At 38.3% G+C, this 20,198-nt stretch overlaps 2 protein-coding genes and 1 pseudogene across 2 annotated transcripts in view; 2 read left to right on the top strand and 1 right to left on the bottom strand.

Annotated features, from left to right (window-relative positions):
• Nucleotides 1-20,198, top strand: part of LOC146330985 (dihydropyridine-sensitive L-type skeletal muscle calcium channel subunit alpha-1-like) — a 137,089-nt gene that overhangs the window by 94,297 nt on the left and 22,594 nt on the right. Inside the window, exons 29-34 of the mRNA XM_084725882.1 lie at nucleotides 3,698-3,745; nucleotides 6,780-6,806; nucleotides 6,899-7,024; nucleotides 7,145-7,210; nucleotides 10,566-10,657; nucleotides 19,058-19,217. Of these exons, the coding sequence (XP_084582008.1) occupies nucleotides 3,698-3,745; nucleotides 6,780-6,806; nucleotides 6,899-7,024; nucleotides 7,145-7,210; nucleotides 10,566-10,657; nucleotides 19,058-19,217 (519 nt within the window). The remainder of the gene's footprint in view (nucleotides 1-3,697; nucleotides 3,746-6,779; nucleotides 6,807-6,898; nucleotides 7,025-7,144; nucleotides 7,211-10,565; nucleotides 10,658-19,057; nucleotides 19,218-20,198) is intronic.
• On the top strand, nucleotides 12,145-14,691 carry LOC146330987 (uncharacterized; annotated as a pseudogene).
• LOC146330986 (uncharacterized) lies at nucleotides 14,863-17,126 on the bottom strand. Its single transcript, XM_084743735.1, has 6 exons — nucleotides 17,031-17,126; nucleotides 16,650-16,927; nucleotides 16,100-16,290; nucleotides 15,878-15,974; nucleotides 15,535-15,740; nucleotides 14,863-15,056 (listed from the first exon to the last, which is right to left on the bottom strand). Exons 1-6 carry the CDS (start codon nucleotides 17,124-17,126, stop codon nucleotides 14,863-14,865), a joined length of 1,062 nt encoding a protein of 353 aa, XP_084599861.1.

Genomic DNA, 20,198 nt, shown 5'->3' with positions numbered 1-20,198 from the left:
ACCTAGTTATTTGTAATGAAATTATGAAATAAATGTAATTTTAATCTGTTACTGACAAAAATATGTAATTAAATTACAGTTACTAATCAAGTTGTTGGTGATTACAGTGGAGGTTGTATGATATGTCAAGTGTCTTCCTCGTGGAGTTAATTCAACACAAAATGATTGTTTTCATTCAGAAAGTAACAGATGATAGCTGACTACATTAGCTGGCTTGAATGATGAGTAAATTTGTGATGTGTGATAGATGATATGTTGCAGTCTACAGTACTGTTGTGCAGAGGTGAAAAGAGTACTGAAAATCTGTAGTCAAGTACAAGTACCTGTTACATTACTAAAATATTACTCAAGTACATGCAAAAGTACTGGTGTTAGAAAAATACTGAAGTAAAAGTACAAAGTATTAGTTATTTTTTAACAGTTGATGTTTAATGCATTATCTGCAGCTGGCATTCAATCACAGAGGTTTCTGTTTCTCCAAATTTTCAGTCTGAATGTCTCCAGACTTCCTCTCTGTTTTGCTCAGTGGTCACACCTCTCTAAACCAGGGTTGAAAATTGTGTGCATTTTCCTTAACTAATAGCTGAAAATGGTAACAATCAATTAATCATTAATAATGTATAAGATACAAAACATGTTTGTTTTGTTGTTTTTAATTGTTTCTGTTCTGCTTTGTCATTTTTTTCTAATGTAAAGTTTGTTTCCTTATTCAGAAAATGGCTCCACCAGACAAAACAATATCAAATGAGATGCAGTTACTAACATTTGTAGACTATAGATTTAATATCCATGAATACAGTTTTAATTTGTTACAATTTCAATGGCAATTAATCAATTAATGATTAATCATTAATTTCCCAAACCTGTGCTACTGCAGTATTTAGTTTTTTGTCCATATGTCTTTGTTTTCATTGGCCTGTCTGCGATCAGATAACCTGATTGGTTACAAAAATGCAGGAGAAAGGTTTGGATATTAATTCAACTTGTACACAGTACTCAATTATGCTTTTACAGGTGCAAGAAAAAGTACTGATTTGAAAACCTACTCGTGAAATTAAAAGTACCCAATAAACTACTTGATTACAGTAACTTGAGTATTTAGTATTTAGTTACTTCCTCCCTTGCTGTTGTGATTTAGCTGACTGATTCTCTTGTACCATACCAGAATAACTTCTACAGGAGGAGACTGAAAACAGATTATGCATGCTGCTCTGAGCTCTCAGTGTTGGTTTACCAGATACTTACATATTAACAGTGGATATGGGAGGTGAGGCCACAGGAATCAAGTGAACAATGTGCAGATTCTACTGTGTAGTCTGTTCCTGGATATCACAAGCTAGCCAGCTGTCTGAGGAAACATGATGCAGCAGTTACTGTACCAGAAGTTTCTGGTGGTGACAAACTAACAGGAAGGAAAAGCTTGTAGTTATGACGACAGCCTTTTCTTTTGTTATTTATTAGATACTTTGCAAATATAGGTCTAATAAATATAGATGTATTGTATTCAAGTCTTTTTGCTTTTTCTTTCCCACTTCATTAGGGCCCAAGCACCAAACTTAGTGCAGGGACCCTATTGAACCTTTTTTTTTATCATTCCTTCAAATGAATCGCTGTGTACCATCTAGACTACTTTGTGATCAGTAATTAAAGGATTTAGTATCAATGATTGGCGTGGCTGTGGTGTGGTGTCGAAATTTGATGTCTCTCCATGAAAAACAAAATGGTCTGATCTGCACTGAACATTTCTTAAGAGTCCCAGCCTGAGCACATCTATATGACAATATTCAGTCATAGTCATAGAGCCATCTACAGCCAAGTAGCTGTATCTTCAGTGTACATCTGTGCCAAACTTCACGTTTTATAAGAGTCCCGACCTGAACACATCTACATGACAATCAGTAGTCCTAGTCATAACGCCACCTACTGGCAACAGGAAACAATCCTCCTGTGACAATCATCATTTGATTTACATGAAATTTTCACATTGTGGTCTATACTCAATGTCCTAGACCAGGGCTCTGCAACCTTGATCAAAAGAGCCATTCTTGGCCAAAAAAGGGGAGAAAAATCTGTCTGGAGCTGTAGCTATTAAATGCTTATGCTTAGCTTATGGAGACTCAAGAAGATGAGCCACCATCACAATTTAGAGGACAAGACACTGAGCCATAGGCACAGTCTTTGTTGTTTTAGTTGATGAAATATACACTTTTTTTGAAATTTGGTGTACAACATACTGCAATAGATTTTTGAGTTTGTGCCAAACTATCTTTCTTAGATAAATTTATAGTAAAAGTTAAAGTTAGTATGGTTTACGCTATAATTTTTTAATTACAACATTTTGGGGTCTCTAAAATTCAAATATTTAAATGTATCTAAAGAAGAAAAGTAAATGATCTCAACAAAAGTTCAGTAACTTTTTCAAAACTGAAGAATTTGACTTGGGCTCAGAACTCATGTACTATGTATGTAGTATGTTGGCTTGAACTTTTGAGCTGTCTCAACTTTTTTCATAGACCTACAACAATTAAACATGAAAAATATTTAAAAAATATAATGTTGATCATTTCCATATCATTTTTTGCCAAAGTCACAGGAAGCCACTGGAGAGGAGCTGAAGAGCCGCATGTGGCTCTGGAGCCTCAGGTTGCAGAACCCTGTCCTAGACCATGACTTACAATTAATGAGTCTTATGTAGCACTAGTTGAGACAGGAAGTGGTATCAAACTCCTTCTTGTGTTGTCTGAAATGCATGAAAATTCAGAGCTTCTTCAACTGGGATGTGTCCGGCTATGGGGCCTCGGCTGCCACACGCCCCAGCTGGTGCCAGGGTACAAGGGCCAATCCAATGCTGCTTGCAGCTTTAAGTTTTCTTTTGCTTTTTATTTAGTGTAATTTTTTAAATCAGTCAAATTGAGTTGACAAGACTCTCTGACATCATTATCCAGGAGGAGAAAGCTGTGCATGGAGCTGTAGGTGAAGTCCCTCTCCTTCCACTGTGCCCCATGGGACCTTACTTAGGAAAAAAATATGACAGATAGTCAGTGGTAAAAGACAAACTATCACAGCTGAAGTGAGGGTAGGAAAGGGGGAGACAGTGGGAGGGTATCATGCAGCAAAGGGCTTCAGACATGAGTGGAACCTAAGGCCACTGCAGAAGACTCAGCTTCAGTACATGGGGGGTATGCTCTACCAACTGAGCTACCAGACCACCAGGTGTGTAGTCTTTCTAACTACATGTCTTCATATTCTGATAGTTCAACAGTTTTACAACAAGCCCATAACTTGTAAAATGGTCTTAATCTTTTTTATGTAAATTGACAAGTATGTTGTTACAACATGTATGTTGACAAAGATCATATAATACACAATTATTAGTCTCACACCATGAGGACCCATAGTCATCTGACAGAAGGGGAAGGACTTTGCCTTTTTATAGAAGGAGACTCATGTCATTAATCTGATTTGACTTTTGTCTTCAGAATGTGTACAGTAAGTCTTGAAAATACAAACTGTGTATGGAACATAAGTTTACATCTTTTGTTTTATCAATAGCAACATTAAATTTCTTCTCTGCTTTCTGTGTCCATGCCTTCATCTCTCACTGTCACTCACTTTTACGAGACACACACACTGTCTCACACACTGTCTTTCTTTCTTCTCTGACATCACTTGTTGACTTTGTGCTTCCTTCCCACAGGCAGCACTGGCCTCCTCTGGAGGACTTTACTGTCTCCATGGCTGCGCTGTAACTATTCACTTGCTTCACTTTTGCATGACTTAGACATGTTGCATGAAAGGTGTCTGAACAAGGATTAGACTGACAGAGGTGTTTAAAACCAGGGCCCCCTTTCCCAAAGACATTGTAAGATGATCGTGAAACCCATCATATGACACTTCTTAAGGTCATGAGGTGTTTAATTGCTGGAGGCTCATGTCATGTGAGAGCTTGAGATCTTTGCCTGAACCTGATGGCACCTGACGGGTTTGGGTCAGGTCGGGCCTTTCTCACATATCTCATGGGCTTATGTTGGGTTTGGACTGTACTATATTTATCTATTTATTTATTTAATTCCAATTCCCTGCATGTATTGCCCCTGTCACTGAAAACTGAAACTGAAAACTCCTACTGTTTGGTATACAGAGGGAAGCTTGTTAAGAAAAATGTTGAGCTGTAATTGGGTTCAGGCTGAAATATGCTAATGAGGGTTGGGTTCAGGTCAGTTTTGGACAGAATTTTGTTTGCATTGGGCCTCAACGGCTTCAACTTTTCAGGCATGATTAAAGCACTATAATCAGTATATCACTATAATCTGGACCCAGCTGTATGTGTGCATCATGTTGGAGTATGTAAAGCCAAGTAGCTGTACAGTAGTTTAAAAGGATAATTTGGATTATTTGAAGTGTTGTTGTATGAGACACTTATCCATAGTCGGTGTATTACCTTCAGTAGATGGAGATCGACATGGTGCCAGTTTGGAGAAGCAGCGGGTGCAGGAAGCTAAGCAGTTTACTGCTGAGCAAAGGATCAACAGCAAAATGTATTTTAGACACCTAAAACAAATCAATATCAATGTACACTATATTTAGAATGTTTTCACCACTTTACTTTGCAGATGGGGAACTGAAGTTAATAAGACAAATATAGCTCTTTCTATAGGCACCAGACTCCATTGGTAAAATTTGTAATTTTGCCTCACAGAACACAGGAGTTGCTGGTTTACCGCTGCCTCGATCTCCTAGTTTGTTTGTGTTACTGTTTGATTTCTGTGTTTTAAAGGGTTAGTTAGAATTCACCTAAGTCACAAACAGACTAACAGATCAATGCAGTGGTAGACCAGCAGCTTCCCTGTGAGTTAAATTATTATTTTTGCCAGTGGAGTCTGGTTGAGCAAGAGATAACAATTTTTAGCTTATATAACTGTGGCTTCCTTTCAGAAAAGGCTGTTTTACAGCAAGGTAAAGTGATGAAAATATGTGCGTACACACATCCTGTATAGATCCACCTGCAGTAACAGCATGCTGTAGCCTGTTTAGGCTCATCTGATATTGGAGGTCAGTATCTATTAGCAAAACATGATACCATGATATCAAGAATCTTGACATTCAAAAACAAAAAGGGACTTTTTTTTCCCATGAAAGTTTGCACAGTGTACCAGTAGGCAGTGTTGGGGTAGTTACTCAAAAAAGTTAGTTACTAGTTACTCGTTACTTCTGTAAATTGTAATGAGATTACTTTACTAGTTACTGCATTTGAAAAGTAACTTCACTACTTATTACTTTACTTTCCCGAGAATATCACAACTGGCCGAAAAACCCCCATCTCCGTCTCCATCTCCATTTACCTCTCTCCTAGTGATGTGTCGGTCGCGAACGATCCGGATCTTAGAGCCGGCTCTTTTAGGTAAACGACGGAAACCGGCTCTTGATTGGGGGCCGATTTGTTTTTTTCTCCTCTTTTTTTCTGTTAAAGTCGCACATGATTGGTGGCGTGTGTGTGTGTCCACACTGAGTAGAAGGGGGAGGGGAGGGGTTACAGACACACAACACAGTGAGCACATAAGCAAGTGGGAGGGAGACGAGAGAGAACATGCGCGTCGTAAATTTTATTTTAAGGTCTCCCTTAAGGTTACGGGCTGTTTCCCAGAGTTGGGACAACCTTAAGGGAGACCTTAAAATACAACTTACGACGCACGTAGCGCTACAAAGGCTCTGGGAAACGGGGCCCAGAACTTTACACACAGGCAAACACGGCTTGGGTAATGCAAGAAAGTGTGTTCCTATAGTCTAGGAAAGTAGTTTCATTACCAATATTTTAAGTGTAATGCATTACTTTACTTCGTTACCCAAAAAAGTAATATCGTTACTGTAATCCGTTACTTTGTAACTCGTTACTCCCAACACTGCCAGTAGGGATAATGTGGTACCTCATAGTTTCCACAGCTATAGAGGTCCATTTCAGCTTGAACCATGTTTTTTGTAACGGTATTAGTGTGAATGCTGTCATTTTCCAAAAGCACTTCTTTGGGAAATGTGTAAAAATGTAAGGGAACTTTTCTCTTACCTGTAGCACTATTTATCCATCTAGATAGTTTTGGTGTGAGCTGCAGAAGCAGATGGCACTAAAAAAACTCCACAGCAGTATCTCTTTACAGAAGTCATGAGCCAGTGTAAAAAGGCAAAATTCTAAGAGAAACAAAAAAATTGAATTGGGAATTTGATCTGACTCTTCTGACTTTTTTCTTAAGATTCTGAGAAGGATTCTTATATGTCAAAAATAGTTTTTTTCTTGTAGAAGATGAAAGAACTTTTGACTTTATTATGAGAACATCAGAAGTCTACCTGCTTTAATACAACAAGTTTCTAATCATCATCTTTGGAAAGACCTGTTACATCAACGTGAATGATGCTGAGTGGCTGATATATATCAGCTCATATGTTTGTAAATTGATGCAACAGTTTCTAAAAGTATTGTAACAGAATTCTGCATGAATTACACTTCAACTCTGGACAATGTGACAATTCTACTTGATTTTTTTTTAGCTTTGTTTAGCACTAATATTTACCTGCATGGTGCATGTCTTCTTTGTCACATAAAGGACTTGTCCTGTTTCAGATGCAAGTTTCCTTTATGAAATGATCAGATGATATTATGTGACACTAACAAAGTTTGCAATGTAACCATTACAATTTAAAACATTGTGGATGTGCATACCAAAAAGTATGTTTGTTAAAGCCATTTGTCAGAGAGCAACAGTAGAAAAACAGCTTTGTTTCTACAGGCAGTGGATCCCATGCAAGCCATTGCGGTGAGTTGCTTTAACTTTTCTTGAATTCGTTTTCTTGAATTAAGTAGCTGGCACCACATAATGTTCATTTTGTCCCATGTCTCTCTGTGAAGTCCTCTGAGAACATGAGTGTATCAGTCACATTCTTCAGACTGTTCCGTGTCATGCGTCTTGTGAAACTTTTGAATCGCTCTGAAGGGATACGCAATCTTCTTTGGACCTTCATCAAATCTCTTCAGGTCAGTTTCATCCCTCAGCATGATTCAACCTATAGTTAAGAATTATTATTATTATTATTATTATTATTATTATTATTATCATTATTATTTCTGACAGTGTCACTGGTCTTTTTGTTGCAGGCTCTTCCTTATGTGGCCCTGCTCATTCTCATGCTCTTCTTTATATATGCTGTGGTTGGAATGCAGGTAAACACACACACAGAGCCCCTTATTGATTATTATACCATATCCACTGAGAATTTTCAATTCTTATTGCAGAGGTGGGTAGGAACGAGTTAAGTTTACTCTGTTACGTGTGCTTAATTAACATTTTTGAGAAACTGTAGTTGTAATGCAGCACATTTTTATTCTTAATTAAAGCTACTACAACATCTTCTCTCTGGTGGTCTCACAGTAGGTCATATAGACACACCAGTATAAAACTGAGACTGTTTCGTAAACACTGTAGCAGATTTAAGTAGTTTTTACATTTGGATACATTTATGTCACTTTATTTATTTGGTCTGTCCTAAGTCTACTGGCTCTCTGTTATCCTGCCGCAGCCGTACCTCCACATGACTCTGTTCAAGGCAACATAATATCTGAAGCGACAGCAGGAGGAGCATGTGGTGTATTATGGCTACCATATAGCTTGCAGCTAATACAGGCATGGGCAGCAGTGGACTAAAGGTTAGAGAATAAAGCTTGTGATTGGGAGGTTGCTAGTTCAATCCCCTGACCAGCAGGATAGATCTGGGTGGGGTCAGTACCATCACTGAGGTGGTTTTAACCCCAGCTGCTCCAGTGGAGCTGCTCATTGATGGCAGATAAGCCTGGTTGTACTGGGCAACTTCAGGTGTGCATGTGTAACAGTGTCAATGTGATCAGTGGGTTCCTGCAAAAGAGGGTATTGCTTGCCCTGAATAATTTAATAGTCAGTACATCAGAGACCCTTACTGACAGAGCAGGAAGTGTGTCTGTTATATTCATACTAATATGTTTAAGAAGATGAGGTTTGCAGTTACTTGTGCTGTGAAACTGTGATTTCTGGGTGTCTGGCACTGAGAAACAGCTTTATTCATCATATCCAGTCACAAACATGCAGCCCTCAGGCCAGTGTGAGCACTTCTCCTCAAATATGTAAAATCTGACAAAACAGAGCTGAAAACCACATAAAACCATGTTTTCCATTAAGAAGATGAGGTTTGCAGCTAGTTCTGCTGTAAAAATGTGATTTCTGGGCGTTTGACGCTGAGAAACAGCTTAATTTATCATGTCTAGTCGCACATGCAGCACGGAGCAAAGTGTGAGCACTTATCCTCAAATGTGAAAAATCTGACAAAATAGGGGCATAAAACACATTTTCCATTAATATACATCAATATATTTACAATTTACATGTATATCATGCTTTGAAACCACTACTCCTGTTGCTTTTTGCCTGGTGGATGGTGTGAAAGACTTCTGCATTTAACTCTTCACACTGATTGGAGGATTCTGATAAAGAGAGACAAAAGTACAGATGAAATGATGCACAGGAAATAAGACAAACTACTTTTATTTCAAGTGGACATGACTGATGTAATGTTTGAATCACAGATGGTCTTCTTCAGGTCAGAATGAAGAAGTGAACACACCTGTGTTTAACATACAAGTAATAATGAAACATTATATCATTTTCTCCTAATGAGTCTAAACGAGTCATCTGATATGAGACATTTTCAGAAAGACCCGAGACAAATTTGGATACCTCCACCATTTATTTGCCAAATTCTAATATAATTCAGGAGAAACAAGCAAACAGAGGTTGCAAAGTCCACACATTATTCACTCAAGCAGAAGCACAGATAAAAGTAGAATCACTGATTTAACTTCTTCATTCAGGTAAAAGTGAGAAAGTACAAGCTCTGAAATGTCCTCAAAACACAAAAGTAAAAAGTCATTTTCTGAAAAAAAAACAAAAAAAACAAAAAACAGCCGTTTGTGCAAAGCTAACTGAACCTCACGGGATATTGATATAATTCCAGGACTAGTAAACCATTTTAACTCCAAATAAAATAATAAAATAAACAACTTTGCTTCAATGTGCAAATCAGTTTTAAATGACAGCAGAAGAAGAACTTTTTTTGTCAATTGAATTACACTTAAAATACAATCAGAATAATAAATAATTCCCTTCAAAACTAAAAAAAAAGTATTAAAACTAAAGTAATGACACTGTTTTGAAAATGTAATGGGTATAAAGTACACATGCGTGTGTATATGAGTTATGTGCTTCAAAACATTAGCACTGTTGGAGAGATGGTATTATCCAATAGCACAATGTAAGACTGTTCTCTTTTCTTGAGATCATCAGCGAACAGTAAATTTCTCTCTTTCTCTCCTAGTTTCAAAACTCATCAGGATTTCAAAACACCAAGCAGCTTTGTGAACCCCATCCTATTTAAATAGATGTTTACATGTAACCTTGTGTAAAATGACAACTTTGAAAGGAAACACTCAGCTTTTTTTCAAATGTTGTATCATATTACGTATAAAGAGGAAGTCACTGTGCCTTTGAATCTGTTAGTGGTCGTCTTTCAGTGAGTTTTTCTAGCTAGTTTTACAGCACATTCACTTCCAGTGACCATGCCGAATCATTGTGTAGCTACAGGTGCACAAACTTTGCCTTTCAGGACATGGAGTCCACAGTGCTCCTGAGAAGAGCAGGCGCTGGCTCTCACTCCTGGGTGTGTTTTGTGCTGGTGAAGAGGCAAGATGTCACTGCTGCCTCTTGCTCCCTCACCTTATAATTCTGGCTGCTGCGGCGCTGTGTGTGGATATATAGGAGGCAAGGCGATCTGAGACAGACTGATACTCAGACGAGCTGAACACAGGTTTAGCTGAACACTGTTCACTCACCAAGAGACCTGCCCAGTTCTCCATTGATTCTCCTCACACCGCAAATCAATGTGTCTCTTGTAACCATTATTTCTCCTAACCCTGCTCTGCTCCTGGTCTCTTCGATACCTAGGCTCATAATCATGACCTTGTGATCCATCATATTCATAAGAATATACATTTTCAACATTTTCACAGTCAAAACGAGCATTGGGATCCATATTTATTAATGTTCATTATGATCTAATTTGGCCCATCTGCTTCGATCTGCACCACTTCCGGTTTGTTGTTTATAGATGTGGAAGTGAAATTTTCTCACTAAAACAACTCCAGAAATCACTGTAGTGTGTATATAAATATATAATATCCACTGGGGCTCCAACCTGCAAGTTACACTTTAATAGAATCTAAGGCATAAAATTATGCAACAGCTGAAATATAGAAATAAAAGCTAATATAAAATAAAATAGGATATAATACTCTGGTAGGCAGGTGTATAGTGACAGCAGAAGGTATAAACTGTAACATAAAAAGGATGTGCAGTAATGTAGTAAATGTATAGATGCATAAGCAGGGCAATACCCTCCCGGTTCCTGTGTTCCATGACTGTAATGGATGACTGGCATGAAGCGGATGCCTGATGAGGGTATTAACGCTGACATAACCTTGTTTTGTCCTCCAGATATTTGGTAAAATCGCTTTGGTTGATGGCACATACATCAACAGGAACAACAACTTCCAGACATTCCCACAGGCTGTCCTGCTCTTATTCAGGTTGGTGTTTTGTCTTCCTCTGTTGAGCCTACAAAAACTTGAATCTGCTCACCTGCTTCTCTCCTGTCTTTTCACCTCACACTCACACACCTTTAGGATCTCACCAGGGCTCATCCTCCCTGCCTCCCTCCATTTCTCTCTCCCTATCTGTGTCTGATCTGTTGACTTTCTTCATCAGCAGGATGTTTTATAAAACAGAAAAACACAAGAGGTGTTGTTTTTTTCACCCACAATTCCATTTTTTTACAGCAACAGAAATCTGCATTTGCAGGAGGCTTGTTAATGAGGGAGTCTATTAAAGTGATTGAAACCAGTGTGGTACTGTCTGATACCCCCCTCCTTAGTTTACCTGCTTAGTTTTGCTTAATTCCTGGATGTCAATGGATTGGCTTGCACACAATTTATGACTAAAAAATATTCCTGTAATTATTTTTCAGACAAAAAACACAACATTTCTGAGGTAGAGTGTAGCTGCAAAACACAAACTATGAAATGAATGTATATATAAAATATATATATATATTTAAATATATAAAAACTACGGCATATTTTCTATTATCTTTAACAGATTAAAGATAATACCTTTTAATTTACTTTTTTTTTTATCTCTGATTTAGAGTAAACTGTGCAAAAAACCCATGTGTCCTGTTCTTAAAAATACAACTGAAATTATATTTTATCTTAAATAACAAATAATAAATAAAAATTGCATTTTTAAAACAAATCCCTCATCAAAATAACTAAATGAATAATACAAATAAATTAAATATCTTCAAATAAACAAACTACGTCTTGCATGTGTTCCTAGTTTGACAATCTGCTTGTCAGTGTGGATTGTCCTTTTAACAGTTTCTTTGCTCAGGTGGTGTTGACTTGAGCTTCTCACCATGTTTCCAGGTGACATGCTGCATCATGTTGGTTGTGCTACTTGTGTAGATCATCACCCTCTTGCAATATTTACATGCAGCCTTAATGTTGTCTGTGATCTTCTCGCCCTCTTCATTTTTGAACACAGAGGGTCCTATCTTACACTGATCTAAAGCACGAGTGGAAAGAGTGAGGCGCAAGATGAATGGCGAAATCTGGCACATTTTGGTCCGTGTACCTTCCGTTTATTCTATTTCCAATTCTGAAACGCAAATCGGAAAACAAAAAAACAGGCATTTTTAGTTTTCCAATATATGTAGCAGATTTTAAAACAAACAAACAAGAGCTGTTATCCATTAAAATATCGCCATAAAATTGGATTTTGTGTTGTTTTCCTATTATAGATTTTTATAGTCCCAGATAAACACGAAGAATCCAATCTATGCTAATCCAAAATACAAAAATGTGGGGATATCTGTATTATTACAAGGTGAACCGAAAGCAGTATTTTCGCTTTAATGCAAAAAATGCGGTGAACCGGAAGCGGTATTTTAGCTTTTTTCTGCGAGTACGTCTAAAACACAGCAGATTGGGTTGGCAGGAGTCTAAAGACAGATGAGATGGCGTCACTCGAGCCCTACGAAAATGTAATTAGAGAAATGATTACACAGAATTTCTCATACGTCGACATTTCAACAAATTTGTCAGAACTAGATGTGAAGGAAGGATGCTCAGCAATGAGTGTCAGGAGATTTTGTGCACGCCACAACATTTCCAGGAGGGGACATGTATCTGACTCACAATTAGAGGCTGCTATCAGCAGGGCAATAAATCAGGTAGGTTTTTTTGGTTTTCTTTGATTTACAGAGGTGGGTAGTTACGAGTTACATTTACTCAGTTACATTTACCTGATGAGGCTTTTGGATAAGTTGTACTTCTAAGATAGTTTTTCATCATCTCCATACTTTTTACTTTTACTTGAGTAGGTTTGTGAAGAAGACTGTACTCTTACTAGACTCCAATAGGCTACACTGAGCTGGTTACTTTTGTCTTTACCCATTAACTATCCTACACATTATTATCCCCCCTGTGCATCAATTTAATGTTGTATTTTGACAGACAGAGGGACTTCCGCCATAGGCTCTACCACCTGACTGTGTTCCTCCAATCACATGTAGAAATGTGTGTTTCTTGTGCTGTAATTTGTTATTTTGTAAATATTTCATTTATTTTTATGTATTCTATTATTTTATTGATTGGAAGTACTCAAATTTACCTAAAGATTATGATTTTGTATTTTTGTCTGATTAAATGCATGTTTTCACAAATTAATCAGATGTTACTCAACAGTTGCTCAGTACTTCAGTAGTTTTTTTGTCAAGTACTTTTTTACTCTAACTCGCAACCCCTACTAGATTCACATTTTTCTGAAGTAACGATACGTTGCGTAGAATTTTTGGCTTCTCTACCCACCTCTGTGATTTATTTCTAGACTAAATATATTTTATTAGATATAAATCCATGAAGACTAGGTCAAATGTCACAGCTTACTTATGTTGATTCATCAGACAGGGTCAACATATGGTCGAAAGATGATGACCGGGTACCTGTCTGCAATGGGAGTGGTTGCTGGTGAACGCCGGGTGGGGAAGATTTTGAGAACAACTCATTGTCCCTATCACGAAATGCGCAAACGTGTAAGTATCTTTTGCAAGCCTTTAATGTTGTGGTATATGGTGTCATGTATTTTACTAGCTAACTTTTACTTACTTTTCCCCCAAAGGGCGCACGCAACCTTAACCCCGTCCCCTACAGAGCTGCATACATGGGACACAAAATCCACATCGACCAGAACGAAAAACTGGTCATGTTCGGAGTGACACACATTCTGGCAGTAGATGGGTACAGTAGTAAGGCCGTTGCCCACACAACCATGCCTGTCAAGAATAACCTCAGGATATATGAAGAAGTTTACAGGTTAGTCCTCAACTTTTTTTTTGCTTCAAAACCCCCTTTCTCTGATTTCAGAATCCAGGCAGGTGTAATTTTTTGTGAAAAAGTCCATGGAAAAGTTAGTCTTTATACATACATACTTTTTTTAAACACAGGAGACTACGCGGGGAAGAGCAATAGAGCCAAATGGATGAGTGGTTTTGTGGCAATTCTCTACATGGAGTGTGAATGTACACCAATATCGCATTGTTTAGGTGGGCTGAGGTATCACTTTAACCAGATGCACCCTTGAGTGAGTGGTGCTTGTAGGTACCCATACACATCAATGGTCCTGCTCCTTGGACTCCTAATCAAACCTCTTCAATACGGTCTGTAAACTTTTTACATCTGATATAATCCTGTTTCCTCTCACCATGTTGATTTTGCAGACTAAATTGAGTCTACCCTTTTCTTGTCTACAGAATCATACGGTGGAGCAATTGTGGGTCGAGATAAATAACAGGGTAAATTACCCAGTGAAGGAGGCCCTCATACAGCTGCAGGATCAGGAAGTCCTCAACATGGATGACAACGTGACAAGATACTGTACATCTAACCTTACTGCTGAGCTGTGCAAGATTGGCATAACAAGAGCTGTACGTGCATGGAATGCACACAGAATTCCAGGTGAGTTAAATAAAAAAAAAAAACGTATCACACAATCCAGTCCTTTTTTGTGAACTTTTAATTTAAATTTGGCATTGAATTTTAACAATGAAATTTTGTGACCTATGCTTTGCTTCACAGGCAAAGGAACACCCAATCGCCTGGCAGCAGGAGGCTGTCCAAAGAAACTGGGAGAGGAGTTTGTTGCCACATGCCTCCCAAGCAGCAGACATGTACGAGCAGGATGTTGGCTCTTCACTAACTAGAGTCTCCTGCTTTGGAACGGACCCCTTCTCAACTGAGGAGGACAAAGTATCAGCAGAACAACTTTTTGCTGAAGAATACCCTGATATTTCAGTTTTATTAGATAACTTGGTAAACTATAACTTCGTACCTTTTCAAGATGCATTGCTGTATCTGATAAACATTACGCAGCAATATGCATGAACATGTCAAATAAAGGCAAGTTGTTTCTGGATATACTGTATATTTTGTTACTGTCCCTTCACAAAATCGAACACTTGCTAAAATTGCTACAATAGCAGTGTTAAACATTACGCAATATTGGTCTGAAGTGCAACATGAAGTACAAAAAAATGTATAAAAATAAAACTATTATGTATCTACAGCTGTTGAACAAGTGCAAAATTCCAACTGGATTTAGAACAAGGCTATTAGCCAGCTGTAAAAGAGGTAATCAAGCTTAAATTGTTGAATGGGATACAACCACTCTTAAAGGATTAATCCATCTTAATTACACCAGCCAATGAGGAGAGAAGATGGTCAAGACTGGTCAGCTTGTGAGCATTGACAGAGAACTCATCTGCCCTGCATTTGAGGCACTGGTCGGATGTCAGCATCCACTGGTCAACGCAGTTTTTGCAGCCAACAAAGCTTTTGCAGCATACGGCAATCACAGGCTCTTCCATTAGCCCTGTTTGATGGAGAAAAAAAAAGCACAACACATATGCAATATTACAGTTCGGTATATTAGCTTGTCTTTACTTAAAGGAACAGTTCACCCAAAATGAACATTCTGTCATCATCCACTCACCCTCATGTCAGTTAAACCACAGGTGCAGTTTGTCCATATAACACACAAGGAGGTTGCAGCACTACTGGAGAGCAAGTGGGTCTCCATTGACTTCAACACAGTGCATATAAAGTCAATGGAGACCCACTTGCTACTTGTGTTTTAACTGACACGAGGGTGAATAGATGACAGAATTTTCATTTTTGGGTGAACTGTTCCTTTGATATACATATTACATATGTTTAAAAGCTTGGCAAGGGACAGTTTCATTACAACATGGAAAAGCAATAATTGACGTTTGATTCACTTGGACACTCCATTAGATCCTGCTTAAAAGGTAGATTTTAATATAGATCAAAAAACAAAATATCTTACAGACCTTTGCATACAATACAACCAAAGGCATCCTTTATGTGTGTTATCATGGTGTTGGTCAGAAACAGCATGGCACCCCTGGTGTTGTTGGCATGTGTTGACAGGTCCTTCATGACTTGGGTGGCCTCACTCAGTCCTTGAGCGGCCAAGATCACTTCTTCTATTTTATCATGGACCCCCTCAAGACCTGTGGAGTCCATGTCTTTATGACTACAGGGAGGGTTAAAAACAACAACAAATATTATACAATATTCATCAGGTCTGTTCAGATAACTTTTTTTCTTAAGAGATGTTATTTAAAACAAAATAAAAGATAAATATTGACCGGCAGTAACTAAAATGTTTACTTCAGTTTCTTTCCCTTTGGTCCTTGCTGGAACTCATGGAAGATCTGCTCTGGGACAGCAAGAAACTTTTTTGCATTTTGCTTCCAATACTTGGATCCTAGCAAGAGAGGAAGACAACTCATGTAACAGAGAGCGCAGTATTGAAGTAGATGGGGCATGTAGTTTAACAAACAAAGCATATTTATTTATTATTATGCAACTATTCATTTTTTCAGTTAGTACCTCTTGTCCCTTCAGAGTCCACAATCTCATTTCCCTGGGCATCAGTCAGGATGAGAGGGTCATCACTCTGCAGGGCATCATGTATTTTTGCAAGGATACCTGTGGTTGTGGCTTCAAACTCAAACAGTCTGAGTACAACCATACGGGCAGGCTTCAGTTTCCCCTGGCTGAGCTCAGCAATGAAAACAGACCTAAAAAGATTGTTGTGGGAGTGGTTTGCATCAAGTCAAATCAATTAATTCCATCTCAAACACATAGCCTACATTACAATTGATCCAATTACAATTGGTTCAAGTTTTAAAATGATCTTGGTTACAAAGGATCTTAAGATTTACAAAAACAAATACAATCATGTGGATTTATTCATATGTAGCTAGCCTTGGACCAAGACGTTCATGAAAGCAATCCCCCTTTTTAAATATTTAAATAATTTTAAATAATGTACATTTTGATATTTAAATAATTTATTTATTTTTTTTAAATAATTTGACTAGCAAATAACTTGCTAATCAATGGTAGGGGGGCTCTGAACTGATGGGACTGGGGGTACCTTTGGAAGGTGTTACTCATGCTTGCTCGAGGGGGAGTGGGAGCAATGGCCTGAGCAGGTGATCCCAGAGCAGCAGTGGGATGTGCTTGACGGTGGAACTGGAAACGGTTCTGGCCTGACAATGGAGGAGTCTGCTCGGCAACTGGTAGAGCAATATCATCCCCATGAACCTCATAGTGGCCTCGAGGTCTAAGGTCCAAGCAGCTGAAATGTCCAGACGATCCCGGGAATATCACCACATTGTCATCATCGGTTATGTACAGGCTAGGAGCATATACCTTTGAAAGAAAACATGTAGGGACCTTAATCAGATGGCTATTCTGTGCTAGCATCCTTTGATCTTAGCATGTTCTCCAAACGAACGAAAAAAGTGTTACTTACCTGGAAAATTCTGGCAATTTTATCTCCCATCATGTCGTCCTCCCTAAGCGTTAGCCTCTTGTTTCCTTTAAAAAGGATATAACTGGTTGAGTCCATTGCGAACGAGGAATTGTTGCGACACTAACTTGAAGTGAAAAACACCAGACTAGCACCGCAATCTCCCTGACACACGGACCAATCTGCGCGTAGGCTATATTTATTTATTTCCGGGCCATGGACTGAAAAGCATAAAAATTGAAAATTGAAATTCGAAAAAGAGAAATTTAAGGCATTTCAACGAAAACTAAAATTTGAGTAAGAAATGCAATAGTTTTTTTTAAAAAAGGGGTCATTAAATAGTTGTCCGATTTTTGTTTCAGAAATGGTAATAGAAAAAATGGCCCTAAATTTGTTTTTTGATTTGCCTTTCAGAATTGGAAATAGAATGAACGGAAGGTACACGGACCCATTTATGTTACTTAAGTGATTTTGTTAACCAATGTGCACTATCCCTTCTTAAATAACTGAGTACTGTAACTGTAACTGAGTAATATGTGTCCAAATCCATTTTTGCTGTTTTGCACCGGGGGTGCAGGGGTATCCTGCCATGTCCTGCACCACCAGTGCACAGCAGGATACACCTATCAGATGTGTCCAAGGGCCCTCATTAAATCACCAGTGAGTTTAGGCCGAAAGACCTAAACCAACCAGAAAGTCAGTTCCCATCACCTTTAAGAAGCTGGTGCGCCAGGAGCGCCAGAGCTGTGTCAGCATGACAACAAATTTATCAGGAGGAAACAAAGAGAAAAGATTTTGAAAGCGAGGAGACAAATCTCCTGTTTTGAGGAGTGAAAGCGCAAGAATATGCAATATATGGAGACGGTAGGACATCTCCAAAGCAGCTTCATGTGGAAATAGTTTATTTTACATGAACACTTGCAAAAAGTAATACAATAAATGAACTGCAAATGTCATGATATGTAACTGGTTATGTTTTAACCTGAAGCACCTTGAAAATGTGTTGTATTTTTTAATTCATTATCATCATCATCATTATTATTCGTTTCCGCTGGCTGAGGAGTGGAGGGGAGAGAAATGGTACCGACCGGAGAGAGAACCAATCCAGCCACCTCAGCAGATCAGTTTCACAGCTGACCGTGCTCCTCCTTCTTTTCCTCTCCCTCCTCATCCTCATCTCCTCCTCCCACCCTTGCTCCTCCATCCCACTAACACCACTGTGGGTTTAGGAAACAGAATCTGAAAGTGTTTCTGAAGTTTGAAGTGCGCAAAATTACGCACAGTATATCCAACCAGCTTTGTCAGAAGCACACATACCTTTTTCTCTCCGGGTCGGGTCGGTCTCATGCAGTCAGATATTATAAGTAGATTGCATGCTCTGCTATTTAAAAATGGCATCACAATTCATTTTTCATCTCAACCGATTTCAGGCGTCACATATTTGTTTCGATTTTTAACATGTCTCACAATGCATCGTTATATTCCTCTTGAGTACACAAAGAGAATGTAGCAGCTTATTATGAAGAAAAGAGGGTTACAGACTGGTGGCAGTGGTGTCTTGCCTTCATTTTAGGATTAATTAACTGTGTGTTGTTGTGGTTCTTTAGATGTTTGCTTGTGTCCAGCAGCTACTTTGATGTAGTATTGGGTGTGAGGTATCAGAGTGGTTTTATGAGTCCGTGAGGACAGTATCGGATTGATACCTGATGCTGTAATCGGTATGGGTGCATCCCTAATCACAGTAGTACCTCCTATTAACTCATTCTTTTTAGAGGTCCAAGCCTGAGGGGCTGGAGGCCCAAAATGCAAAGCAACCCAGTTGAATTGTTTGTTGTTGTTTCTCGTGCTCTTCCTGGTGTCACCTGTCCTGCTGTCATTTTTGTTCACGTCATTTTACTGCAGCCCAGGCCCAGTAACAGTTAATCGGTACATTGCTCACCAGTTGATTTTCTTGAAAGAAGGCAGTGACAAACTGAGTAACAGAGTAGTGGAAAAACTGGGCTCGATGTTTTAATGTGTCTGTTGTGCAGATGTGCTACTGGGGAGGCCTGGCATGAAGTGATGTTGGCATGTATGTACGGGAAGAAGTGTGACCCCAAGTCGGACTACTTGCCTGGGGAGGAGTACACCTGTGGATCCAACTTTGCCATCATCTACTTCATGAGCTTCTACATGCTCTGTGCCTTTCTGGTAACAACACACACATTCACACACTCTACACACATTAAAGAGTAATTGAACTCTTGTTCCAGCTTGAATACTCTGTCTTCACATGTTCACATGTATTACAGCTGTCTGCACCGTTTTACCTGTGCATGAGTATTGTTTTTGCCAGACATGGAAAGCAGTACAGTGACTCAAGTGACACTAACATTTAACAAAAAAGGTCCTCTGAAGTGGCGAATAACAGCTTTCTTTGTCAAAAAGGCAAAGAACTCTATTGGTTATTCATGTGGTTATTCAAAACTGACTTGACTTACTCAACAGTGTGAACAAATCAGAGGTCATTAAAAAAAATGTCAGTGATCAGTTTCATTTAATTACAGTGAGCATCAGTAGTAGGGGTGCAATAGATAAAGTTCTTGGTTCAGATTATACTATGTGTCACGGTTTTGAGACATGGATCGGATAATTTTTTGGATCAGCAAAAAAGAAAAAGAAGGTGGGATTATGGTCAAATTATCTTAAAAATGTACCTGGCTTGACTATCTCTCTGTTTGTAGTTATCACCATAGTAATGTAATAATAGTAATAATAATAACAATAACAATAATGATAATAATATTAATAATAATAATAATAAGAAGAAGAAGAAGAAGAAGAAAAATAATGATAATACTAGTATAATAATTATATTTAATAAAAACCACACTGCAACATTATTATTTATTTATTTATTTTTAATAATAAAAATAATATACACTGTACAGTATAATACACAACTACTCTCTGTAGTCTGGCTCATTGTCCCACCCAGAGCACTATCTAATTGGCTATTACTTGTGACTTCTATGTAATCAGCACAGACACACTGTATCACACACAGAACGATGGGCGGAGAAAAGCTGTGTACTTAAAGTTAAAACAGCAGATATCACCATCTTCAAAATATATCATAATCTTATGATAGTTTTCTGTGACAACAGCATAGTTACACCAGTGAAAAGTCTC

This window comes from Lutjanus erythropterus, chromosome 2, assembly GCF_056507025.1.
Source record: "Lutjanus erythropterus isolate fLutEry1 chromosome 2, fLutEry1.hap2, whole genome shotgun sequence".
Taxonomy (NCBI): Eukaryota; Metazoa; Chordata; class Actinopteri; order Lutjaniformes; family Lutjanidae; genus Lutjanus; species Lutjanus erythropterus.
Note: the sequence above shows the minus strand (reverse complement) of the source record. Positions and strands in the feature narration are given on the sequence as shown.